At 40.2% G+C, this 24,877-nt stretch overlaps 2 protein-coding genes and 1 long non-coding RNA gene across 4 annotated transcripts in view; 2 read left to right on the top strand and 1 right to left on the bottom strand.

Moving 5' to 3' along the window:
• The first annotated feature begins 15 nt into the window (after positions 1 to 15).
• On the top strand, positions 16 to 4,929 carry spast (spastin). Its single transcript, XM_077495904.1, has 16 exons — positions 16 to 410; positions 495 to 578; positions 649 to 732; positions 818 to 978; positions 1,045 to 1,157; positions 1,239 to 1,332; positions 1,405 to 1,479; positions 1,560 to 1,631; positions 1,715 to 1,790; positions 1,889 to 1,980; positions 2,068 to 2,147; positions 2,236 to 2,278; positions 2,749 to 2,828; positions 2,914 to 2,984; positions 3,126 to 3,166; positions 3,233 to 4,929. Exons 1-16 carry the CDS (start codon positions 293 to 295, stop codon positions 3,356 to 3,358), a joined length of 1,410 nt encoding a protein of 469 aa, XP_077352030.1. The 5' UTR covers positions 16 to 292; the 3' UTR covers positions 3,359 to 4,929.
• A 1,847-nt stretch (positions 4,930 to 6,776) lies between these two features.
• The window catches only part of LOC144001378 (uncharacterized), a 40,268-nt gene continuing 22,167 nt past the window's right edge, over positions 6,777 to 24,877 (bottom strand). For both annotated transcript variants that reach the window (XR_013278467.1, XR_013278468.1), the window contains exon 5: positions 6,777 to 7,127. This is a non-coding gene — a long non-coding RNA (uncharacterized LOC144001378). The remainder of the gene's footprint in view (positions 7,128 to 24,877) is intronic.
• Positions 18,336 to 24,529, top strand: opn6a (opsin 6, group member a). Its single transcript, XM_077495631.1, has 6 exons — positions 18,336 to 18,558; positions 18,828 to 19,033; positions 21,156 to 21,255; positions 22,022 to 22,126; positions 22,200 to 22,423; positions 23,920 to 24,529. The coding sequence occupies exons 1-6, from the start codon at positions 18,420 to 18,422 to the stop codon at positions 24,388 to 24,390; spliced, it is 1,245 nt and encodes a 414-aa protein (XP_077351757.1). The 5' UTR covers positions 18,336 to 18,419; the 3' UTR covers positions 24,391 to 24,529.

The following is a 24,877-nucleotide window of genomic DNA, read 5'->3' as shown; positions in this document are numbered from 1 at the left end:
GAAGCAAGAGGGCGGGGCTTGAATGCATGAAGGCGGAAGTTAAGAATCGCTTTCGGAAATCAATACACTACGTCCAAATCGTTGCGTAGCCCGCTGATAACTAAGACTACGTTGTTCAATTTTCGGAATAGTTTTCAGATGAGTTGTACTGTTTTAAAAATATTAATGCCGTTGTATGTTAAAAGCCTCACGTCGCATTGATCAGACTTTGCTATGATGGTTGAGTCCAACTTTACCGCATTGTGCCAAAAATATGCTAAAGTCTGAACCATAGCATTTCAACAAGGTAGCGATGTCGGTAAAAACAAACGCGAGTAAAGGCAGAGATAGCAGCGAAGTAGTGAAAAATTATCATAAGCAAGCGTTTGAGTATATATCCAAAGCACTGAGGATTGACGAAGATGATACAGGTGTGTTTTCGGTGCCCATGGGTTACTAGCTTACTTGATGCGTTCTTGTAACAGCAGTTTCTAACAACTCTTGTGTGGCGGCAGGAGACAAGGAGGAGGCTCTGCAGTGGTACAAGAGGGGGATTGTTGAGCTCGAAAGCGGCATCGCGGTGACAATCACAGGACAAGGTAGGAGCCGAGTAATCAGGACAGGACAGTATTGGCTTGCTTTTATGCTAATACGGGTGCTTGTCAACAGGAGAGCAGTATGAGAGGGCCAAGAGACTCCAGGATAAAATGATCACCAACCTCACCATGGCTAAAGACAGACTTGCACTTTTAGGTCAGAGACAGTGAATTGTGGTTTAAACATTTGCAGTTTGCATGACAAAATATAATGTTGATGATCAGTACTGTTGTTTGTACAGAGGCTACACTGGCTTCAAAAGGCAGAATTCAACCCCAGAATGGTTCGGATAATGCTCGGAAGCAAACAAAACCTAAAAGTCAACCTGCAGTTCGAGGGGTGTCCAAACCCCCCAGACCCTCCACAGCAGGAAGACCACCTAGTAGAACCCCTGATTTTAAGGTAATTGACCTTCACAATTGCGTGTCTTGTTATGATGGAGGATGACATGTTTTTATTGCGGCTAAGGTAACACCACAAGCGGGTCGACCTTCAAAGCAGCCCCAGAAGAGGGAGTTGAAAAATTTCAAAAATGTGGACAGCAAACTGGCAAACATGATCTTGAATGAAATAGTAGACAAGTAAGTTGAAATGATGCACTTTCTTTTGGTAAAGAATAAGATTCTTGAGAGTATATCCATGTTTTCATGTGTTTATTTCAGCGGTGCATCTGTAACATTTAATGATATTGCGGGTCAGGATCTGGCTAAACAAGCACTCCAGGAGATTGTCATTCTTCCTGCCTTAAGACCGGAGGTGAAAGTCTAAAAATGTGCCATGTTCACCATAAGTTTGCCACAATTCATGATTTAATTTTCCCCTGTGTAGCTCTTCACTGGCTTGAGAGCTCCAGCACGAGGTTTGCTTCTATTTGGCCCACCGGGAAATGGCAAAACCATGCTGGTGAGTGAATGATTTCACAATACATCAGTCTGTATTTGTTGTTATGAAAAATTGACCAGTTTTTACTTTCCTCTTCCCAGGCCAAAGCAGTCGCAGCAGAGTCAAACAGCACATTCTTCAACATGAGCGCAGCCAGTCTGACGTCTAAATATGTAAACGGAATTTGCTCATGTGATAAAATTTTCTGTAATATATTTAGTGTTATGGTCATCATTCCATTGTGACGTCCTTTCAGGTGGGAGAGAGCGAGAAGCTTGTCCGAGCATTGTTTGCAGCTGCCAGGGAATTACAGCCCTCTGTCATCTTTATCGGTTTGTGTTGCACACTTGGAATGGAACCTCACACCCAAATTGTACTGCTTTGTTTACATTGGAACAACCATATTCTGTTTTTTTGCGTCCACATTTAGATGAAGTTGACAGTTTGCTTTGTGAAAGGCGGGAAGGAGAACAGGAGTTCTCGCGCCGTTTAAAAACAGAGTTCCTCATTGAATTTGATGGGGTAAGAGGAGCGGACTTTGTTTTGTTTTCTATGCTTATGTCACAGTCATTTTGTATTATCACTTTTGGTGTGATTTTTGTGGGTCAGGTGCAATCTGGAGGAGATGACAGGGTGCTTGTTATGGGGGCCACCAACAGACCTCAGGAGTTAGATGAAGCCGTTTTAAGGTACCTCATTTGTCACCCTTTGTTCAGCACAACCATCACTGTTCTCATTTTTGTTCAATACATCAAAATGTTGTTTGATGTCGTATAGGCGCTTTGCAAAAAGAGTCTACGTGGCATTGCCTGATGAGAAGGTATTTGTTGTTCCTACTAAAACTTTTTGTGTGTGTGTCAACTTAAAATTAAAATTGGAAGTAAACAATTTACTTGACAATAATATGTTCCATGCATCCTCACTAGTCTAGATATAGCATTCTGATTAATATTGCGTTTGTGGAATATGAATTCAGCAGCCAAATTATCTGGCTCAGGGGGCGGCCATTTTGCTGCTTGCTGTCGACTGAATATGACATCACAGTCATGTCTCACCTGATTTCAGAGTTTGGTCATGTGATGTTTACATGCTGAGCCGTGATTGGTCGTTACCTTAACCTTGAGCAACTGTGATGTGATGTCATTTTCAGTCGACAGCAAGCGGAAAAATGGCTGCCCCCTGAGATGGGTAAAAACGGGTTGATTTTGATGCTTAATTCTTATTACACAAACACTTTACTGTAAATATTTTTTTACTTCCCCTTTAAATATTGATATTATATTTGACCAGACAAGAGCCACGCTTATGCAACATCTTCTAGCAAAGCACGGGAGTCCGCTGAGCAACAATGAGTTGAGCTGGCTAGCAAAGTGAGTTTCTTATAGTCAGCACATCCATATTTACAATTTTACTCCCCATTTTCATGACAAATGTGCTTCCTTTTCTGTATTTTAGAGCAACTGCGGGATATTCTGGAAGTGATCTGACATCCTTGGCTAAAGATGCTGCACTTGGGCCAATTAGAGGTAAGAACCCTTCAACCGATAAATGCTCACATCTTGCCTCTTGATTTGAAATGATGATCATTTACTTTTAGTGTCCTAAATCCTTTACATTATCATATAGTTTATCTAGATTATTTAATGTGAAAATCTTCTGCCATACAGAATTGGGACCAGACCAGGTTCGGCACATGGCAGCTAGTCAGGTTAGTTCATGCAATCAAAGATGCTCCTTCTACTTACTAGTTAAAACGTCCGCCGCTCATTCACAGATGCGCAACATCAAGTTGAAGGACTTTGAGGATTCCCTGAAGCGCATCAAGCCCAGCGTGAGCCCAGCGACTCTCCATATGTACAACCAATGGAACAAGGACTTTGGTGACACAACTGCATTTTGAATGGTTAATTTGTATATCAAAATAGTAATGAAAAAAAATTGTATAGTTACAAGACAATACTAACAACTGAGATCTTTTTGGTAAACCCTTCCTGTATACAGTACCTTGCGAAAGTATTAGAAACTCTTGAACTTTTTGACCTTTTGCTTTCCGTTTGATACCACTTTTTTTCCCCACACCAACAAGTGCTCAATTCTTGAGTAGTTCCCGATGTAAGTACTGATATCACCAGTACTTTTGATATACAACTATTGAAATGGGATGAGTATCAAACCCTACCAAGACCAGGCTGTACCTCCAAAATTTCAGCCCAAACAAGGACAGCACCGATGCAGAAGATGGATGGAGCCCAAAAAAAATTTAGGGAGTAAACTTTTTTTGGAGTCTACAAAAGACCTGAGACTGGGATGGCTGTTTAACTTCCAGCAAGACCTTAATGCAGTATCGAGCTGGCCAAGTCTTAAGTCCAGACCTGAATCCACTTAAGGGTCTTTCGAAAGATCTGAAAACCGCTGTTCACAAACGCTCTCCATCTCATCTACATAAGCTGCTGGGAGCTGTTTTGAAAGAATGTGAATATTTTTGTAAGTCCAACTTTCAAGTTTTATTTGTGTCTACGGTACGTTTTGCTCCGTTTCACAATCGTGTCTCACTTACTGTTGATTCTTCACAAACATCCATCCATTTTCTGAACCGCTTACTCCTTACAAGGGTCGCGGGTGTGCTGGAGCCTATCCCAGCTGGTTTTGGGCAGTAGGCGCGGGGTACACCCTGAACTGGTTGCACAGATGAACAACCATTCAAACTAACAGTCACAACTGGGACGTGCTAACCAGTCAGTCCACAAACAAACAAGCAAACAAATATATATTTTTAATCTTTATTTTAAGCCTGAGATGTGGGTCAAACTATTCGAGGGGACTAATATTTTTGAAAGGCACTATTTGACTTGAAGCACAGTTTGGATTTCCTGTTTTACAAGGAAATGTTGTTTATGCAATTTTCTATGACTTTCAATATGTTATTTGAAGAATACCTGCCACAGCATTGTTCTTTTATTTTATTTATTCTCAAGAATATCCTGATTTTTTTTCCCTGCCACAAGATGGCAGCACACTGATGTAATGCTCTTAATCGCTCAATTACAGAACACCAGTGAAGTGTTTCACTTGCATTAAATATATGGCTGAATAAGTTCGCTACACAAATGCAAAAGTAATTGGAAGAAATGTATCAATGCTATTTTGTGTAAGAAGATTATTTTGATGAATTGAATTAAGACATTGACATGTTAGTTTTTAATTATATTCTGAATAACAATGATGACATTTCAATAACCTGGTTTTAAAATGTCCCCAGTTGTGTGTCCACACATTTAATTTTTTTTTTTTTAAGCATTAAAATTACATTACTGATTGACTCTGAGCTTCAGCATTGTCCCAAGCTGCTCTACAATTCTTCTCTGTGGTTTTTCTGCATCTGGAATCAACCCATTTTACAAGTAGCCACAGATGAGTGGAATGCTGTGAATCTGAAAATAAATATCTTCTGCAATGCAATGTGGGCCATCACGTTGAAGCATCAAGTGTCAAGAGTGTGTCGTGTGTGTTCAAGCACATACATGTATGTGTTAGAAGTTAGAACAGATCACAGTGGTGATAAGTGAAGTTATGCACCCCTCTGGTGGAGACCTCACGACCAGTCGAAAAGCTTAACAACCGGTTTGCAGATGAAGGTGCTTGTTTGCTCGTTAACTGTTGTGGAATAGTTTACTGGGATGTAGTTAATGTGTGTGGTCAGAGAGCTTTATTTTAGCGCTACTTTTTCCCCTCTTAAAACTTCAGGCAAATGTGACGTTATTCCCACAGGCCTTCCTGTGGTAAAGTCGTGGTGTTACCTGTGGTTCGTGTGGCCCAGCAGCTGCATCATCTTCTTTGCCGATGTTTACTCACTGTGCAAAATGCAAACATTTATTTACGCTTATTGATTTAGTGCCACAATGCAGGCTATCGCACTCTACTGTTGCTTGTCAAATGGGCCGTTTTTTTTAAGTCATGACATAAAAACTTCTTTCAGGGATTTTAGCCATCAGTTTTTCCCCCTGTTTTCTCTTCACTGAGAGCATCCTGCAAAGCACACAACATGCTCTTTAAGACAGACAAGATGAATGAAAATGAATGAGCTTACGATGTTTTCCACCACGTCTGTAAACACATAGACGTCCAGGTGGAGCTGTAGCTTATAGCCACAAATATTCCTGCAAAGAATTGATCAATGCTAATGGACTGTCGGTCAATGCGCTACCGACAAGCGTCATTGACAGTCCATTTATACGTGCGTGCTGTCGAGTCGAGCCGGGAGTGACGTCATACAGCCGACAACCGACAAATTCGGCCTTCAGAGGATCCAGCCTTGTGAATTTGGACAGAGCCCAACAGAACAGCACAATTTCTACTTGTCACCTTTTAAAGGGATACTTGTCTTATTGAGCCATTTTAAGCAATTAAAGTTTGTCCAGAAATAATTTGATTACATTTTTCATATACAATTTAATACAATTAAAAACACATTTTTCCATTTGCTGTCAGACTGAAGATGACATCACCACCTGTGCTGAGGAAATTGGTAACGACCAATCACGACCCGGTTCACCTGTTTTGGTCAGCAAACTGACTCATGATTGGTCCTTAACCGTTTCCTCAGTAGCTACAGATGATATCTTCTGTCGACAGCAGGTGGCAAAATTAACTTTTAAAAATAATTGTTCATGAAAAATAATGACGTTATCACATTAATTACAGACAAAATCTTACTGTTGAAAATGGCTCAATGAGTCAAGCATCCCTTTATTAAAATAGGCCAACTGACTGATTACAAGTTTGAAGACACTTGTGATGCTAATTAGAGGACACACATTGGTTGAACATGTCCCTTTAGTTAACTTATTTTTAATCTTTCTAGGGGGTGCTGTCATTTGTATTCAGGCATTTGGTTTTAAAAATAATTGAAACATTCGAAATTGTCTGATGTGTATTGGTTATATTCCCTTCCAAGTGTCATTATACTTTTGTCCATATGCCTCGTGAGTGACTGACAGCCTCCCTTCAGGGTTGCGTGTCGGTCGCTTCCACCTCCACAGTGCTTCATTGATGCTTTGACCACAACATCCACTTGAGGGAAAACAGAATAGGTGATCATTTGATACTACCAAGTGAAAAAGTCCACCCTTCAGACAGTAGAATAATAGTCAACACAGCAAGAACCCCTCTTTGCTTGAACAAACAGTCTGGGAGTGGTTCTTCAAGTGGATCCTTAAGAATGATATGCGGTTTTTGTTCAAATATGTTGCATGTGCGTCACTTTAACACTTCTAGAGCTGCAGGGATTGTTTTTGGAAGCATTAAATACAGTGGGAAAATATGCCCTTGAAGTTACACAAAAAAGTGGAGCCCGAAGAATCACGCTCTTGACATCATGGAAGACGGCAGGAAATTTTATGGGACTCCAGCTCAGTGAAAAAGATTAACTCTACAAGTGTATTTTGCATTTTCTTTAACTGTTTTGCGATGAAAAGAACCAGAATCGGATGCTTGATGTAGGAAAATGGGACATGTGTTGCTGTTCTGGTAAAAATAAAGCAAGGGAAACTGAGCTGCAGATTGCCTCGCAGTTAAGGAAGAAAGCAGAGTTACCGTGATTGGTCATTACCTTAGCCTGAGCAACTGTGATGTCATTATCAGTTGACAGCAAGTGGCAAAATGGCCGCCCCCTGTAAGGGATAAAAACAGGTGAAATTTGCTGCATAATTCATATTCCACAAACACATTTTTATTCAAAATGTTGTGTAAAGTAATAGTATTGTAAAGAAATGTTTTGACTTGACTTCTTTTTTTAAAGATGTGGACTGACTTGTGTCCACTTTCCACAACTGGCTGCTACTGTTCCAGACAGCAGGCTTGCACACCTAATATGTCCGTTCATTTATCTTGGGACAGTTATCGTGCTAATCGGGTATACAATGGCAACATCTGTCTTGAGCACATTTATTTTCCTGATTGTGTTTATTATGTGGGTTTATTCTGTGGGTGTGTGCGAGTGGAAAAATGGAGTGTTTGTATACAAAAATGCACATATGAGCATTCCACTTCACACCTGTCCTAGAGGGTTAAATGTGAGCCTGTAAGATGAGTTACATGACCTACTTTTGATGTAATTATTTCTGTTTTGATATAAACGAATTGTTACTTGTACATGATCATCACATATTCCCCTGAGAAACTGCACTCCAAGCCAACATGTTGTGGTTTGTATCTGTTGTCATTCTATGTCTGCTAACCCGCAGAGACAAGCTCAGCATGCTCCCTTTTCATTTTTGCCAAGCCAAGCCAGCTCTCAGCGCTGATATTGATGTTTTCATCCAAATGTCTGCATGAAAACAAACACAACAAATGTCCCACAATGTTGAACGCTCTGTGTTTAATTAATACAATCATCATCAAAATGAAATTTAAATAGTCATACAGTCCTCTTTTAACACAGAAAGGTATTTAAAAATATATGCACACTATAGTTTCACTGCTACAGATTGCTACAGATTGTGCTAACCACACAAGTGTCTTTTAAATGTTTACATCTGTGGTGTGGTGAATAAAAGCTAATAACTTGCTAAAGCAACACATTTTTACGAGGTGCATGAGGGCCCCAAAATGCTAAATCATTGGACAAAAAACCCCCCAACAATAATAATAATAATAATAATAATAATAATAATAATAATAATAATAATAATAATAATAATAATGTAATTTTCATTCATCTTGAACAGCTTCAAACTGAATCAGAAATGTACATGAAACCAAATTTTACCTGACTGATTCATTTGACAACCAACTAAAATGTCACATGGAAAATTCTAATTGAACATTTACATTGTTAGAGGTCATTTATTTATAGTTCACCTGATCAGCTTGCAGTTTGTTGTGTGAGAAAGAAATATCCCTATATCAGAATATATCATTTTTCCTCAAAATTGCATGAAATTAATGGCAATTAATTAATATTCTTCTAATTTTGGTTCCTGATTGTAAAACCTCAAAATGAGCCTGATACTGATGCTATCAGTACTTGCCCATCCCTATTTTAAACAACATATGCCAAACTATGGAACTAAAAACACTTTAATATGATGATTTCAAACTCATTTAACAATGTTACATTTCAAAACAAATGTCTTAAAGATGTTTTGATTTTGAAAAATACAACAAAAGTGGGGCACAATTGTGTATGTAAAAAAAACAACTAGCAATTGTCATGAAATAATGAGATGTTCCATTTTTGTACGTATAATATATTTAACATGCACTGGCTAAAAAGTCAAACTAACTTAATACTTACATTCAAATGTTGAACATTCCATTATATGATTTCCACTGGTATTTTTCTTTAGAGGCATGATATGCTGAACCTGAAGAGTGATAGCAACACACGAATGTATTCATACGGATATTTTTATACTGGTAATATTTAGGGTATCTATTTTGTTTTGTTTGAAGTTACATTGTTGTATTCCGTAGGATACATATTGTATGCATGTAAATGGCTGCTGGAGTACAGCATGGTGCTAACTTGAGTCCACTGCGGATTCTGATTGGGACTTTATCCAGAATTCTTTTCGAAAGAATGTATAATTTATCGCCATTCCTTGGCGTGAAGCGAGTTAAGTATACATATTTTCTCTCCAATCAAAACCACAGCGCTGAATCAATCTCACTGTCGTTCCCCCACATCCTTGCAAAGCCATAATCTTGGTAACGTCTGAGAGATTATGTGGAGCCAAGCCACTGCAAGTGTTGACCTTTTGAGGCGTTCTTTTTGTTTTGAGAAGACCTGTTTTGTATACATTCTCTCCTTTCCATATGACGCTGAAGATCCACATTTCAAATTGGTCAGAGACGGGGACGTGTTTGGACGAGGCCTTGATACTAAGGGGAATGGGGCACTGTCATGTTGTGCTGCAGGCTACCTCGCCGTGCATTCCTTCAGCTCCTGCTCAGCCAAGACGCGCCATGAAAAGTGAAAGCGCTGCGAGGACTTAGCACTCGCCACTATGTTCCCCTTTGTATTATCGATTTGTTGTCCTTCCATTATCATTCGTGCAAGCTCAAGCTCTACCTCTTGACCTCTGTCAGGTTAAATGTGCAGCAATCATACAATCGGTGCATTCAAATCGGCAGAGAAATAAACATGCCTGTAAAATGAAAAGAGCGCCATCTAGTTGTAAAGGTGTGACTTAAAATAAAAAGCAGTTAGGTCATTGTACTTTAGGAAGTCAGCATGTTGGAGGTGAAGATGAACTTGAGCTGCACTTTATGACTCACGATGAGAAAGGGGGCAGCCCTCTTCACACTTTTACAGCTTGCAGATGACTGCAAGGTGTTGACACGTACTCAACTAAGTTCACACGCCACCAGAGTCATTAGGAGTTTATTGTCAAGAAAGCATAACCATGTCAGGTCATTGCCAGAAATCCAAAGGCTGGTTGCAATTTTGCTGTTTTTATACACATGTTAAAGCTCACATATATTTTAATTGTACAGGATATGATGCAGCTAATACTTATCAGATTGTGAATATCTGTTTTGGCAAGTATTGAGAGAGTCAAGCAAACCTCACATTCCTGCCTTGGCATTAGGGTTAGGCCTGAAAGGATTGAGGCGGTTTTCAGGCTTAGGGCCTTGCAGATCTGAACATGTTGGCATAGTCTGCTGTATCAGCCTGACATATGAAATGAGATTTATAACTTCAATATATGTAACATAAATGTTGAATAGTTTGAGGCATATGTACACATGATCAAGTCTACACAGGGTTCATTTGTTTAGTGGAATTTGAACGTTAGTGTAAATTTATGGCAATAAAGGGTATAACTTCATGTGACGAAATTACATTTTACACATGAGCAAACTCGTTCATTGCATGCTATTTGTGACCGCAAAATGTCATGTGCAAAATGGCAGTGTGCAAACTGATCCCTGTATTGCATGATGTTGCTCCCAGTTCAATCTCCATGAAGCCAAAGGTTTTGTTTGCTCACCCAGTAACCAACCAGTAGAAATATCTGTATATGATGGATATATGCATATTTACAGTATACATTACATTCAAACAATAACATTCCTTCTTGAACTCATTAAGTGCATGACACCAGAGGTGGGCACATCAATGAAGTTTGAGGGTTCGTCATTCGTCAACGGTGAAGACACCCATTCGTCATCGTCAATCCATCATTATTTGATGCCGAACCAAACTGTTATTGTCAATCCGTCATCGTTATTTTAACTGCACTTCCGTTGTCATCGTTAAATTACAAACGCTATTTTAGGACCGTCAGTAAATTTCACCGGTTGCTGCTATTTTAGGACACCAGCAAATTTCACTAGTCCGTCTGCCTGTCATCATTATTATGATCATGAACTAGTGAATGGTGAAACACTTTTTTTTTCTTTCCAAATAAACTTTATTCCGTGGTATGACCATTGACCAGTTCAAAGTAAGTATTAAAATGCAGTCCTTCTAGTTCTTCTTCTTTTAGTTTATTGGCAGATTGCAGCCTTTCATACTCTGCGTGGTTTGCCACATCCTCCCAGACTATAGGAGGCAGTAAAGAGTGTCTATGGCATATGAACACGCCACTGCAATAGAAGTAGAAAACATTGTATTTTCTTTAAATAAAATATTGACAAGGAGAGTTACAGAGTCTATTGAGGCCTGCTCTAACAGTAAAATTTACACTTGGAAGACAGTAAAATATTCAGAGTAAATTTTACTCAAAGTATTTTTAGTGTGTAGAAGAGAATTTGCCTATCCCATGAAAAAAAAAAAACTAGTACAGATTTTTCACTCAGAAATACCTAGTAAATTTTGGAAGAAGAGATTTTGACTACATTTTACTAGTTTGCTTTTTACCGCACGCATGATGTAGTTACAGATGTATAAAAACCTCTAGACTAAAATCCAGCAAATGCTGCTGTGGCAAGAAGTGAAGCCACTGGCAGCCATCTTATGTTGCCACTCGCTAAGCTCGCCTAACTTGAATAGATCTTTCTGCGGTGTTTTCGTGTTATTTTCTGTCTCTACGAACAAAAATGCCAGTGTGTGGCATACAGTTGTAGCTACTGTCCCAATAAATGCAAAAGAGGAGTCTGTCAATCGGTACTGACCTGATTACTGACAATCACATTGACACAAAAAAACTCTTTCGTCACTGCTTAATCCGTCAATTTTTGAAGTTTCCAGTCAGTCGTCAACAAAACGGGCGTCCATCATTGACCTTACGTCAGTATGCCCACCTCTGAATATTACTACCTAACATTAGTTCATTAGTAATGAACACCATCCCTTCATATTTCCGTACATGATTTTGTAATGTGTTGGAAGATGGAAGTCCCAGAGAAAACTGATATAAGCACAGAGATAATATGCAAGTTTTTTACTGAAAGGTCCAAATTGAGGTTCATTCCTGGAACTTCTGACCGCGGGGCAGATGTGTGAACCATGGCTCACTGTGAAGCCCTCTGTGGAATTCGTTAAGTGAAAAATTGTCCAGAGGCTTAACAAGGATCTTGAAGGGGCCACATACACGTAAAGGTCTAAAGGGCGACTAAGTGTTGTCTTCTTAAATAGGCGCAGGCATGTCGCATGGGTCAACACTTGCAGTCAGTATGTGTCGACGTTATTTGAGTGAGGGAGTAGCCCTCTAACCACCCATCACACACGGGTCAGCTCAATGGGACGTCAGGCCATCCGAGGTGTTGTTGACGGGGTCGAGGATTTTAAAATGAATTGGAAATGCTTGCGGGATATGACTTTGAACCTGACTGGAGGGGTCATGCTTGGTGAATCTTTCGCACCGCACACAGAGGCAGCCTTGTGTCACAACATATTACTTTGAGCGACAGTGATCACAAGAACGCAGGGGTCACAAGGTGCGATCAGGCTCACGCAGCTGTAGAAGAGCGAGGTCGCTAATCTCCTCAATCCACAGACGGTCTGAGAAGAGGATCCAGAGGACAGCGTCACTTCATAAAGCTTTCATTATTAGCAGCTAGGGCGACCAAGGCGTTCATATTGCTACATGCAAAAGAGCCACATCTAAGTAAGATGTGTTTTAGTCACAAAATCCCTTTTCCGCAAGGAAATCTCTCCATATTTTGGTGAAATATCCCCTCGTGTCAAGAGCCGTGTGCAGACCTCTGGGGAAAAGCTACGTTTTCCACCCTTAATTAGACCTCCTTACATAAGTAACCTGCTTAAGCAAATACACAGAAGAGAATTTTCAAACTTGCCCAAATAAATGTTTGTATGCGGTTTTGGCCCACAGAAGCAACCCACCTCACAACTTGGGCTCCACACATGAGACATTCTGAACAATTCTCCTTTTCTTTCTCCACCAAGGAGTAGTTTGCAGACAACAGTCTAGGCCCTTTTGTCTCAGATACAAGCAAAAACACAAAGTGTTTCTTTCCTGCCTGCAATTTCAAGCAACTTAGTCTGCCGACAAGACTACAGTGCTCACAGTTTCAAGTACATGAAAGCAGCAGCCTCAACGTTCAGTGGTAAGTGAAAAACAATCGTCTGTTTGTACTTGAGGCTGAGCCATTGCCTGAACTGTGAGCCTCACACACGGAAGAAGAGCTTTAAAGGAGCTGAGCTGAATAGATCATGTTCAAGTGCAATATCCTGACTGTATCAACTGCAAGTTATTTGGGGAGAAACCTTGTCAAGCACGGCTGTAACGCAAATGACAAAAATGCGATGACGGCGCCCGCCATCAACATCTGACACGACTCCACAGAGATTTGACTTCTTTGAGGTGTGAACATGCCAGGGTCAGGAAGTTGTGGTTTATAGTTTTTTGTTATTGGACTTTTGCCATTCTCACCTAAAGGCCAGCTGGATGTCCGTTTAAATTAGTCCACCACTCCTTCAGAACTATGTGCGGAAGGAAGAATTACCGCTAATATGGCACCATTTCGAGGCTGTTTTCACTCCTGTTCATCATCACATTTTCCTCAAGGGCGAAAGCACAAATTAAAGTGCAACTGATGTTTTGATTCCTGTTAGTTTAGAACACATTCTGTACATACTACATATCCAGTTTTGTTGAACCAATTAAAATCACAAATCAAGATAAAAATGTGGTGAGTTTCATTTTCTTTCTTATTATGAACAGAATAGAATAGAAAAGACCAAAATGGTAAAGTCCTTTGCCCATTGCCAGTTTCTTACTCCTTCACACCATTCTCTATATCTGAAGTACACTCATACACACGCTCAAGGTGTGCAACGCGATTATGTCACATCACATGCGTGGCCGATTCTGACACGTCAAGCTCATGCTCGGACCCCAAGTCCATTTCTGCTTCCGCAATGTCAAGCATTGTGTGCACTTTGATCGCTGTGATTTCTAAGAGAAAGAGGGGAACCGCTCTGATTGGCCAAGAGTCAGCTGAGTTCCATCCCACTAGAGTTAACAAAGAAATGGTGTGGTCCTATCACCACCTTCAGTGAACCAGGAAGTGGTCTGCATTTGTACTAATGAATGGGCAAACAAACACTTTGCCACTTTTGCTGACAGTTCAACCTCAGTGGAGATCTGCAACTCATTGAGTGCCATTCTATTTTGATGCTGTGAAGGACATGAAATGACACCTTAACAACATCGTACAAGGGCCGAGCCCAAATTGACAGACATACCACTGTGTGGAGACTTGGAACAAGCACTCTCTGTGTTGGCGCAGCTTCGTTTGGAGACAAGGATAAAAAAAAAAAGAAAAAAGTGTGTGGACCTTTTCAAGGAGATTCTGTATTGCTCTCTCGAGTATGTCTCAGTGTGAAGAGAGACTTTGTTGCCCTTTCACAGTTTACACCCCTTTAACACACCTCCATAATAGTATCTATGTCTGAGAGTTTTCGTTTGGAAAATTGTGAGGTTTTAACGTCACATCCCAGCCTTAAGGGGACACAGTAAACCAGAGAACATGTAATCATTTTAAGCCCAAAGTTATAGTGGCTCACTGTTGGTGCACACTTTTGGTACCCAGATGAAAATATTTCTGATCCTTAACATTAGTATTTCTTGCCTTTAAGTAGCAATGGACTGACAACACAGACAGAAAAGAATACATCAGTCATGTGCAGCACCTGCTGCTTGCTGTTTTCCCTGTTGAACTTCGACCTTGTAGTTCAGCGGCAGTGTAATCTCGGTCGCAGCTGTCCTCAGCACCAACATGCAACACGCACTTTCACTGACACGCAATTGCTACTTATACTGTCACATAGACATAAGTATCATATATGATTGTTAAATTTACTACACTAATCCCACAAGGGGATCTTGTTGACCAGATTTCCCAAATGTTTTCAGCTCAGGACATAAATTACAAATTTGGTTCCTCACTCTATACTACTTGTACTTGTAAGATGAAGCCTATCCGATAACTTTGGGTGAGAAATGGGGCGAACGCTGGACTGGTTGTCAGCCCGGCACAGAAAAACTAACTAGGCCTACTCAATTCAATTTAGAGACTTTAAAGGGGAAGTCAATCCCAAAAAAATTCTTTACAATAATGCTGTATAATATGGTCTATGGCCCCCACTAGTGTAAACACATCATTCTGATTTCTATCCTTCCTGCTTCCCCCCCCACCCCCCCCCCCCCCCCATTGCAAGGGGCGGACATTTTGCCACTTGTCGCCGGAAACTAACATCACAGTTGCTTAAGGCTCAACCAATCATGGCTCACCTGTTTTCTGAGTGTGGTCACGTGACATTTGCAAACTGAGCCGTGATTGGTCGTTACCTGAGGCCTGAACAACTGTAATGTAATTTTCAGTCACCAGCTAGTGGCAAAATGGCCGCCCCCTGAGATGGATAAAAACAGGTGGATTTCAGAATACCGTACTTAGACCAGTGGGGATGCATCAAACATTGTTCTAAAGAACATTTTTGAGTTGACTTCCATTCAGATAGTGTTGCCTCCACTGAGACCCAAATTAAACACAAGTACGTCAACAAAATATGCAACTGTTTGATTAATTAAAGATTTGTTTAAAAAAAAAAAAAATTACTTTGACAATGGCTGAGCCAATAATTACTGCCTCATAAAAAGCAGCCCCAGGCCTTGAGCTGTTTCAGCCTTGCTCAAGAGCCTCACATGAACAGAACCAGCATCTCTCCAACAGGTTAGGGTTAGCAACTTTAGCAACAGCCAGTAGCATTATCATTCCTCCTGCACTGAGCCCCCCCCTTCCAAAAAAACCTTTGCACCACAGAGCATCCCGAGAGAGTATATCACATTATTTTAACTGGAAAGCTCGTTCCTCCAAGGAATCAGCCAAACTCTGCTGCGGTTGTGTGGCGCTTCACACACACTGCTCAGTGCAGAGCTTGTTTGTCACGCTACGTCTCTCGGTTAAAGGCGGGGGCCGAGTGATGACTGGGCTCTTGTTTGCTGCTGGATGGGTGACAGCTCAGGTCAGAGGTTCACTTTCCTCTTAGCTCCATCTCTCTCTCTCGACCCGGCGGCCCAGCAGCTCAAAGAAAGGATTTGATGTAGGGGACTTCGGAAGCACCGAGGCGTCTGGCAGCTGCAGCGGCCTTCCCATCCACATCCTGAGGGCCAGAGTGGCTCTGTGGCAGCCAGGAGCGTGAAACAAGGTGCACACTGTGACTTAAACAGAGTGAATGGGGCGGGCACCTCATGTTACCTCTTTTGCGACAGAAAGTTTTACTATGAGAAGGGAGCAAGGAGGTGGCGGTAAAGTTTACGTTGAACAAGAGAAAGTTAAATCATCCCAAATAACCAAAACCACCTCCCAATGTATCGTTTCTGTTTTCTGATGCAGCTTGCAGATGATCATCTAATCAATCTGATGATCTGTGAGCATTACATGCATCTTCTGGCAGCCACACAAGTGTGTCGTAAGCCATCGCACACATCAACATTGTTAAGTGGAAGTGATTTCACCTCTCTTGAGGAAAACAGATATGATGTATGCTATGAAAAAAGGCTTTTACTAATGCCTTGGACAGGACTGAAATTACTGCCAGACCACACAACACAGTGTGGGACCTTTGTTCAGCAGTTCTGTTAATGACTTCCGACTTGCTCGGATGATGTAAAGTGACAAGATGTTTTTCCAGTACCTCTCTTTAGAATCTGTGTTGTTGCATGGCCGTGTCGGTTCAGCTGAGGGAACAGCTGCCTGCTCGCCTCGAGTAACATGAGAGGATCCTACACCGCTGTCACATCCCAGAGCAAAGCCAGCATGGCCAGCTGCAGGATGGCGTCCTTTGTAGGAGGACTCCAAACAGAGGGAAGCTGCTTGTATGGCTTTGTCTTAAGGGTTTAATCACTAATATTGCTCCTCCTGGTTAAGCCAAACAACCTGAAGGCCGCACGTTATGTTGGGAAGTTAGGTTTGGCGGGTACTTGGTTAGTTTGTTTTTCTGTCTTTGCTGCTGGCTACAACTATATTAAATACACACACAAATGTCTCAGTAATAAGATCTATATTGTATTAATTGTAAATTTAACGAGACATTTGAAATTTCTGGTCAGAGAAGTTTGAAATGCTGAATGAAAAAGTATTGAAGTGGAATGATTTTAAATGTTTCAAAAAAAGAATACAATTGAAAGATATAGAATGTGTGTGTTTTTAATGTGTCATTGGGAATAAAAAATGGGAAAATTTTGGTGGAGTGTGAACATTTTGGCATGCAAAACATGTCCAACGTGCATTGAATGAGCTGGAGATTTAAAATTTGGAATACAAACAACGTAAATCTGTTTGTTGAATATGTCACTAATGAATAGGGTTTTTTTTTTTGTGAGAAATTTATTCGGGAAAATGTTGAATTTTTGGTAAATCAGAATTTTTGGCATGTGAATTGAATAGTCTGAACGTTTTGAATTTCGAATGGGGAACGTGAACCTGTTTGTTAAAAGTGTCATTGGGAATGAGTAAGGAATTGTTTTTGTGGGTGTTAATGGTGAAAATTTTGGTCAGCAAAGATAAAAAAACGTTCTCAAGGTGTATTGAATGAGTTGAATGAGCTTAATGATTTAAATTTCAAATGGGAATTATGTATGTAATGTATTTATGTATGTAATGTTGAATGTGTCATTGGGAACGAATAAAATGCGTGGGAAACTGCCTCATTGCCAATGAATGGGGAATTTTTGCATGAAAAATGCTGAATTGTGGGAAAACCGTGCATATTTGGAATGGGAAAAGTACTAGCCCCCATGGCGTGAATTTTTAGAATATGTTGAAATTTGAAATATGTCAATTGAATGAGTTTTGCGGAAGGAGATGCATTTCAAAAAATTGGGTGGAATTAAAACTAGAATTGAATAGGCTTTCAGCCTTAACACATTTTTGTTGTGAACAGTGAACCCAACCAGACACATGCAGGTATGCAAGGAGGCTAGTGGGTTGGGTGCCTTGCTCAAGGGCACCATGAGCCGCTACCACTCCAAATATGGGTCAAAATTCATCTCTCCATCCATAATTTTATTTGCTTGTTATTTTGACATTTACTTCAAACAACATGAATACAAAATTGCTGATATATTCAAACAACGGAATTTGTGTCCTAATTTTTTGCTTTAATTAACATAAAAAATGCAACTCTGTTTTTTTTCTTTCAAGAAGTACATTCTGGATGCAAAATAACGGTGAATAGAATCCCTTTCACTTGTAACCTCTACTCTGAGAACGTTTGACACATAATATTGTTTGCAAAAAGAATCCTGGCGATTGGCCAGACAATTATTCCCTGTTGGTGAGGATTTCCCCCCAAAATGCCTATCTGCTTAGTTGCTAACAAATAGCGAGGATTAGCTCTACCATGATCGGGACAGTGAGCGCTGAGGTATTAGTGGCCGCGTCTAAGCTGGATTTAAAACCAACAGACCGGTCGTCTCGACTGGATGATCACAGGAAGAAGGAGAAGAGAGCGCAGTTAGAATTCATGCCTTGGCATCAACACTCAAGCCATGGAAATAACACTGAAAGGCTTTCCTATGAAGGTTGTCAATATTCCATGGAGGAATAACAACCTGAGTAATCTGCATTCAGAGCCTCCGTTGTCCGAACATGGAGAGACCATCATTGGAGTCTACCTGCTGGTCTTAGGTAGGTCGTTTATTACTTAATACAGTGCCTATAATGATAAATTAGATTTTGAGAATTTGATATTCAATAAGCATTGCCATTAATTTTTGTGCATTTTAAAGATACAATAATAAGATGCAACATGCAGACCTCCACTCCGGCATTCTGATATCAACATGATCTTAATCTCAATATCACACTTTTGTAGGAAAGTTAGCGTGCATTCTAATGAATAATTTTTGACTTCAGTCACACCCATAATTGAATGGTTCCAATTTGTCCTTTGACAGGATGGCTGTCCTGGTTTGGAAACAGCCTTGTGATGTTTGTCCTGTACCGACAACGGGCTTCTCTACAGCCTACAGATTTCCTCACTTTAAATCTTGCCATCTCGGATGCCAGCATCTCAGTATTTGGTTACTCCCGAGGGATTCTGGAAATATTCAATATCTTCAAGGATGATGGTTTTCTAATCTCCTGGATTTGGACTTGCCAGGTAAAATGATCGCTCCAATACAAAAAGTCATTTGTTACCTCTGTCAATTGAGCTCACTTACACAATCATGTTCTTAAGTGGTGCCACGTGCATGCATCTGCTTTCTTCATTTCACCAATCCCAACTAATTAAGTAAATTAAAGGAATCTGTCTTTGAGTAGAGTGGCACTGGCCACACAGGTGAATGTGTGTGCGTGAAAGGGATTACACACGTACTGTAGCTGCATGCATGTGTGCTGAAGGTTAAATCTGTAATAAGATTACCAAACGTGGAGGCTTTTACACAAGGGAACTCTATAACCACAATGTCAACTGTTAACAACCAAATGGGAAAAACACATCAAAAGACGCTGAGGAATTGTTGCATAAACATTCCTAGACATTACTTGCAATTAAGTCATTATTATGTCCGTGGATCAATCAATATAGCATATCTAGGACACGCTGAAGCATGAAGCCCTAAAATCAGATGGCGTGATCTCATCTCGTGTACATTCAACTGTGACGGAGAAAAATTTGTATTGCTGAGCCTCGCTCTTTGTTTCACTGAGAGCGAGAGAGGGCAAGGCTCAGCGACGGGGAAAAAAGGTGAAAGACGCAGGCATTTGAGAGGCATTAGTGGGTACAACAAGGAGCATGATGGGACATGAACGCTTGCAAATATGACCTGTCATCCAATCAGGGTACATACATAATTTGAATGCTGCAGCTACATAATGAGATTTCAATGACTTAACGTCACATGTGAAATCTGACATATCGGATGTGCACAATGTGAGGGTGAAGGTAACGTGATGACGGACAGTAATAGGATTGTCAGTAAGAGAGATCAAGAAAGGGATCAAGTAAGAAACCTCAAACGGTTCACGTCACCTGCATGGCACAACAGGGAGCGCGTGCACAGTCAAAGCCAGACAGACTCCAAGTAGTATCATTCCTTTTAAGCAGAGCTGGGATTAAAAGATAATCAAACATTTGTCTTACTAAACAATGGACTGATAGAAGTTTAACAAACAATCCTAAACTCAAACTACACAGACAGCAAATAATGTTTCAGTATAAAACGTTCTTTTTTAGCTTTCTTTATAGCTTTGTAGCAGGCGCATAAAAATAAATCAACAGAATTTTGTGGCAAAATTTCACTGTGCCGCCAAAACAATCAGACACACACTAAACAATGTTGTAAAAACTGCACTAAAACAATTATTTAGAATTGTAATTTGACATATTTTTGGAAAAGTATGCCGCCAAAGACATTTTTGAATTCATACAACCGTAATGACCAATTCGCATTTTCATGCAAGATATTTCAGTTCTGACAGCAGTGACGGACCAATTATTAGTTCCCGACCAGTTAATTGGCCAGCCGATTTAATCTGCCGATATTATCGCTTTAATTAAAATCAGTGAAAATCGGACGATTAAAAAAAACAAAAATATTACAGCACAAAACAAAGACATTCAAAAGGGCAGTCCTAGTAACCTAATAAGCTACCATTGAGAGTAACTTAAAATAACTCAAGTTTATTTATATAGCGCTTTTATTATTATTGTTATCAAAATGTTATCGGAATAAGCATCGTTCTCCAACAACCCATACTGTATCGGCCAGGCACTGCTAACTATGCACGTAACGTTTACTTTTTATATGGCTTTTTGGTGAGTCAAATAAAAAACAAGCACCATTCTTAAGGCACATTTTTTTACTCCAGTGTCACTGTATGCGTTATTGCTTGTTATATGCTTTAGTATTGCATTTAACTGACAACTAAATATACTAAAAATGTGTGAAAAACGTCAGGAACACAATTTTTATTCATCGCCGGTCATCTAAGTTAGTCTGTTCCGTAATTTTTTATGTTGAACAGTTTGAAGTATTTTTGTAATTGTATGTCTATTATGATTATTATGCACATAGAGTACATATCAATGTGCAAACGTGTTTCAAAATTTAACAAATCAGAAACGTCCCAAGAGGAACCGTGCTCGACCATGGTGATTCCGAAGCACATGTTGCTGCTTTTTTCACCACAGCACCATTTACTGGATCTTCTGTGGTACTACTTCCCCTCACCCTTACAAAATCATCACTAAAATTCATTCATCTACCCATCTTTGTCAGGTGGACGGTTTCTTCACATTGCTGTTTGGCCTGGCGAGCATCAACACTTTGACCGTAATCAGTGTCACCAGATACATCAAGGGATGCCACCCCAACAAAGGTCTGATTCTGCTCTCACACCAAACTAGCTTCTCATCCATGTCCACAGTACAATCTTCACATTCCACTAGTGGCTGCCTGAGACAGGGGGGGTCTAATAAACCCTTAATACCAACTTCAGCAGTGGAAACAACCACCACTTGTCCCCTGTGATTCTACATGCCAACATGTAATTAAGTCCCTTAAAGTGACAGTTTCTATTTTCGAGTTTATGTGAATAAACCAGCGAATGTTTTAATCATGCAGCACTTTTATGGTCGTTCATAAAAGACAAATGTGTTTTTTAAAATCGGTGGTTTACATCTGTGGTATATGTGGGTTAACATTTAATGTGCATCTCTGGGAGTGTAGTTCCCAAGCATTTTCTTGCTTTTGGGTTGAAACCCTGTAGTACGCGACGCGTCGCTGCCTGAAGTTGCAACACATAGCAACAAAGCAACATCAACATAGGTACTGCAAACTTTACTGTATGTCAAGATGGCTTATTGACTTATGATAAGAGATCCTAGCATGGAGAACAAAGAACACAAAGCTGCGTGTACCAAGTCAATAGAGGTCTTATTTTCATTCTTCTGTGTTTGCTCAGGTTATCGTAAGAAAGAACCAACTTGCTCTCTTATTGTCAATTTGTGTAATAAAAAAGCAAGAATTTGTCCTCGTCAAGTCCGTTACTTGTCATTAATCTAGCTTGCCTTCAGTCTTTCATGGGGGCGTCATGGAGGAAAGGTTGAATTGCATTATTGATGTGGTGCATCTTTTTTTTGTAGGTTGCTGCATCAGCATGAACACAATTGCAATATCACTAATCTGCATCTGGACCGGAGCAGCATTTTGGTCCATTGCACCATTGCTGGGCTGGGGCAGTTACACAGGTCTGTAGAAGCAGGATACTTAACTCAAAAGATCCTCGACGTCATATAATCAAAATGATGTTTGACGTTGCAGATCGAGGATATGGAACCTGTGAGGTGGACTGGTCCAAAGCTAATTACTCCACTATCCACAAGTCGTACATCATCTCCATTCTCATCTTCTGCTTCTTCATCCCTGTCATGATCATGCTTTCCTCCTACATTTCCATCATCAACACTGTCAAAAGCACCAACGCCATGTCAGCCGAAGGTTACCTCACCGCCCGCCAAAGGAAGGTGGAGAGAGACGTTACAAGGGTATGCATTCTTTATTTTCTTTAATATTAATAAGAAAAGAATGTTCTGCAGAGGTGTACTTACAACACCTTCATAGACAAATACTATCCATAGCCGCGGTGGAGAGTTAGAAGCGCATGAAAGGTTTTCTTCTTCTTTGGAAGGCATAACAGAAAATAATTTAAAAGCATTGCCTTAAACATGACCTTAAGCATAAGAGACAGAAATTTCTAGAAGAAAAACAATGGTGGAGCAAGGAAAATAGGATTCATATGTGAACTATATCTTACGCCCTAATGTTAGCCTTGAAAATACCAAAGTCTAGATACATTTCGACACAACTGTTTATGTGGATGGTTATCACATCAGCCTCCAGCCTTCATGTGCTCTCTGTGCTTGTGGCGGGTTTCTCACACTTTTAAAAACATGCTTCAAGACTCTTACTGTGTTCAAAGGTGAGATTTTGACTGAGAATGTTTGTTTCTGTCCTATGATTGGCATCTTGCCCAAAGTCAGATGGGTTAGGCTCCAGGTTACATCTGACTATAGGGCTAAGCAATATACAAAATGGATGGACATATGCGGGGACATGGTTTGAGTGTTCTTTCACTCAACTGTCCCCTACAGTCTCCCCCTGCTGGCCATTAGAGAATGAGTTGCCTTGCACTCATTTCATTGTCTGAATGCTAAAAGCAGTAACACAAATATTTTCTTATTACACAAATTTTTTTTTGCTGTTCAACTACTTCTACAATTGACAACTAATTAAAACCATTCCAACTTCATCTTGTTCTAAAAATTCACACTTTGTGGGCTATTAAATTTCTTATCCCAAACATTCAGTATCCCCACAATTCAACATTTTTTCACCCCCAAACTCCTCTTTAATTTCCAATGAGACATTCAACAATTCACTCCCATTTGAAATTCAAAATGTTCAGCTCATTCAGTTCCACACATTCAATTACCACATGGCAATCATGCTACATTTCTCACTAAAATTACACATTTTTGACCATCAGAATTCCTCAATCATTTCGAGGTAAGGATTTGGGTTAGGGTTAAAGTTTAGGGCTTATCATTCCTTTTCAAAATTCAGTATCACTCCTATTCAAAATCCATTCATTTCAATTCCTGTATACCAAAAAAATGCACATTTTTCACTCCCATATTACACATTTTCACATAATTTTACTTAATCTCATATAATTATAATAAATATCATTGCACATAATGCAATGCATGGATTTCACCACTAGTATTCAAGATTATTCTAGTTAATATTAGTCCAAATCATTCCATACCATTCGACATAATTGCACATCTTTCAACATTCCACCTAATTCAATATGAATGATTCAGTTTTTCTGTTTTCTTTCACTGAGTACTTCAGCATTCACACACTTTTTTCTTCTATAAATGACTTAATCTAGTTTACTATACACATTTTAGAGTCAATGTTTTGTCTTCGTCTTCTCGTAATCCTGACTATTGTGACCTCATGTTCCTCTCTCCAGATTTCCATTGTAATTTGCACAGCTTTCATCATGGCCTGGTCACCGTACGCAGTCGTGTCTATGTGGTCAGCCTGGGGGTTCCACGTGCCAAGCACAACCAGCATCATCACCCGCCTCTTCGCCAAGTCGGCCAGTTTCTACAACCCGCTCATCTATTTCGGCATGAGCTCCAAATTTCGCAAGGACGTGTGCACCCTCCTGCCGTGCGTAGGGGAGAACAGGGATGTGATCCGTCTGCAACGCTTTAAAAACATCAAGCTTAAGGCGGAGGCGACGCCCCCATCCGCACCACTTCCTGTTCAGGTACTGGAAGCCAAATACACGGTAAAAGAAATGATGCAATACAATCCTGACAATGACTCTGGGGTCAATAGTCCTCCACGGACTCCCCCACCTCACACACAAGAGATCTTCCATATTAATCTGCCCTCTCACATTGAAACATCAGAATATTGCTGTGACAGACTTTAAAAGACTGAACCAATCTACTTGAAACCATACTTGAATTATGAGGGAGGATTGGAAATTTTCTATTTTTTGCTCTTACTCATCTTAATAAAGGATGTAAATTGTGCTACTACTTTCAATAAACTATTTTCTGTCTGAAGGAGCACATTGTGTCATATTTAATAATTCCAAATAGCTTTCACCTCTAATCTCGAGTCACACATGCGAGGTAAAAAATGAAAATGACCATTGTTTCCGTAAAATTGTAAGCACAAAACGTTCCAAAGGTTGTAATGAAGACAGAATCGAGATTCAAGGGTCAGACTAGAACGTTCACCGCTTTAAATCAAGTTGCTCAGTGGCACCAAAACATCTGGAAACTGTCTCCGACGCAAATGGTGCCCCCGGCTCCTCATGCTTACGTACTTCCTACATCCCGCATTCTCAGAGGGATGCCAGACCGTGTGGGTATAGTGTCTGCAGCACAAAGAAGAAGCTTCTATTACCACTG

The sequence above is a fragment of the Festucalex cinctus genome, chromosome 14, assembly GCF_051991245.1.
Source record: "Festucalex cinctus isolate MCC-2025b chromosome 14, RoL_Fcin_1.0, whole genome shotgun sequence".
Taxonomy (NCBI): Eukaryota; Metazoa; Chordata; class Actinopteri; order Syngnathiformes; family Syngnathidae; genus Festucalex; species Festucalex cinctus.
This window is presented reverse-complemented; position numbering and strand designations above follow the sequence as displayed.

What these genes read in the sequence shown, in the direction of transcription:
- spast (XM_077495904.1), top strand. Translation starts at nt 293, where the DNA reads ATGTCGGTAAAAACAAACGCGAGTAAAGGCAGAGATAGCAGCGAAGTA. An exon ending in AGACAGACTTGCACTTTTAG is followed by an intron (nt 733 to 817) that starts GTCAGAGACAGT and finishes TTGTTTGTACAG; the next exon opens with AGGCTACACTGGCTTCAAAA. An exon ending in GTAGAACCCCTGATTTTAAG is followed by an intron (nt 979 to 1,044) that starts GTAATTGACCTT and finishes ATTGCGGCTAAG; the next exon opens with GTAACACCACAAGCGGGTCG.
- opn6a (XM_077495631.1), top strand. Translation starts at nt 18,420, where the DNA reads ATGGAAATAACACTGAAAGGCTTTCCTATGAAGGTTGTCAATATTCCA. An exon ending in GGGATGCCACCCCAACAAAG is followed by an intron (nt 21,256 to 22,021) that starts GTCTGATTCTGC and finishes TTTTTTTTGTAG; the next exon opens with GTTGCTGCATCAGCATGAAC. An exon ending in TGGAGAGAGACGTTACAAGG is followed by an intron (nt 22,424 to 23,919) that starts GTATGCATTCTT and finishes TCCTCTCTCCAG; the next exon opens with ATTTCCATTGTAATTTGCAC.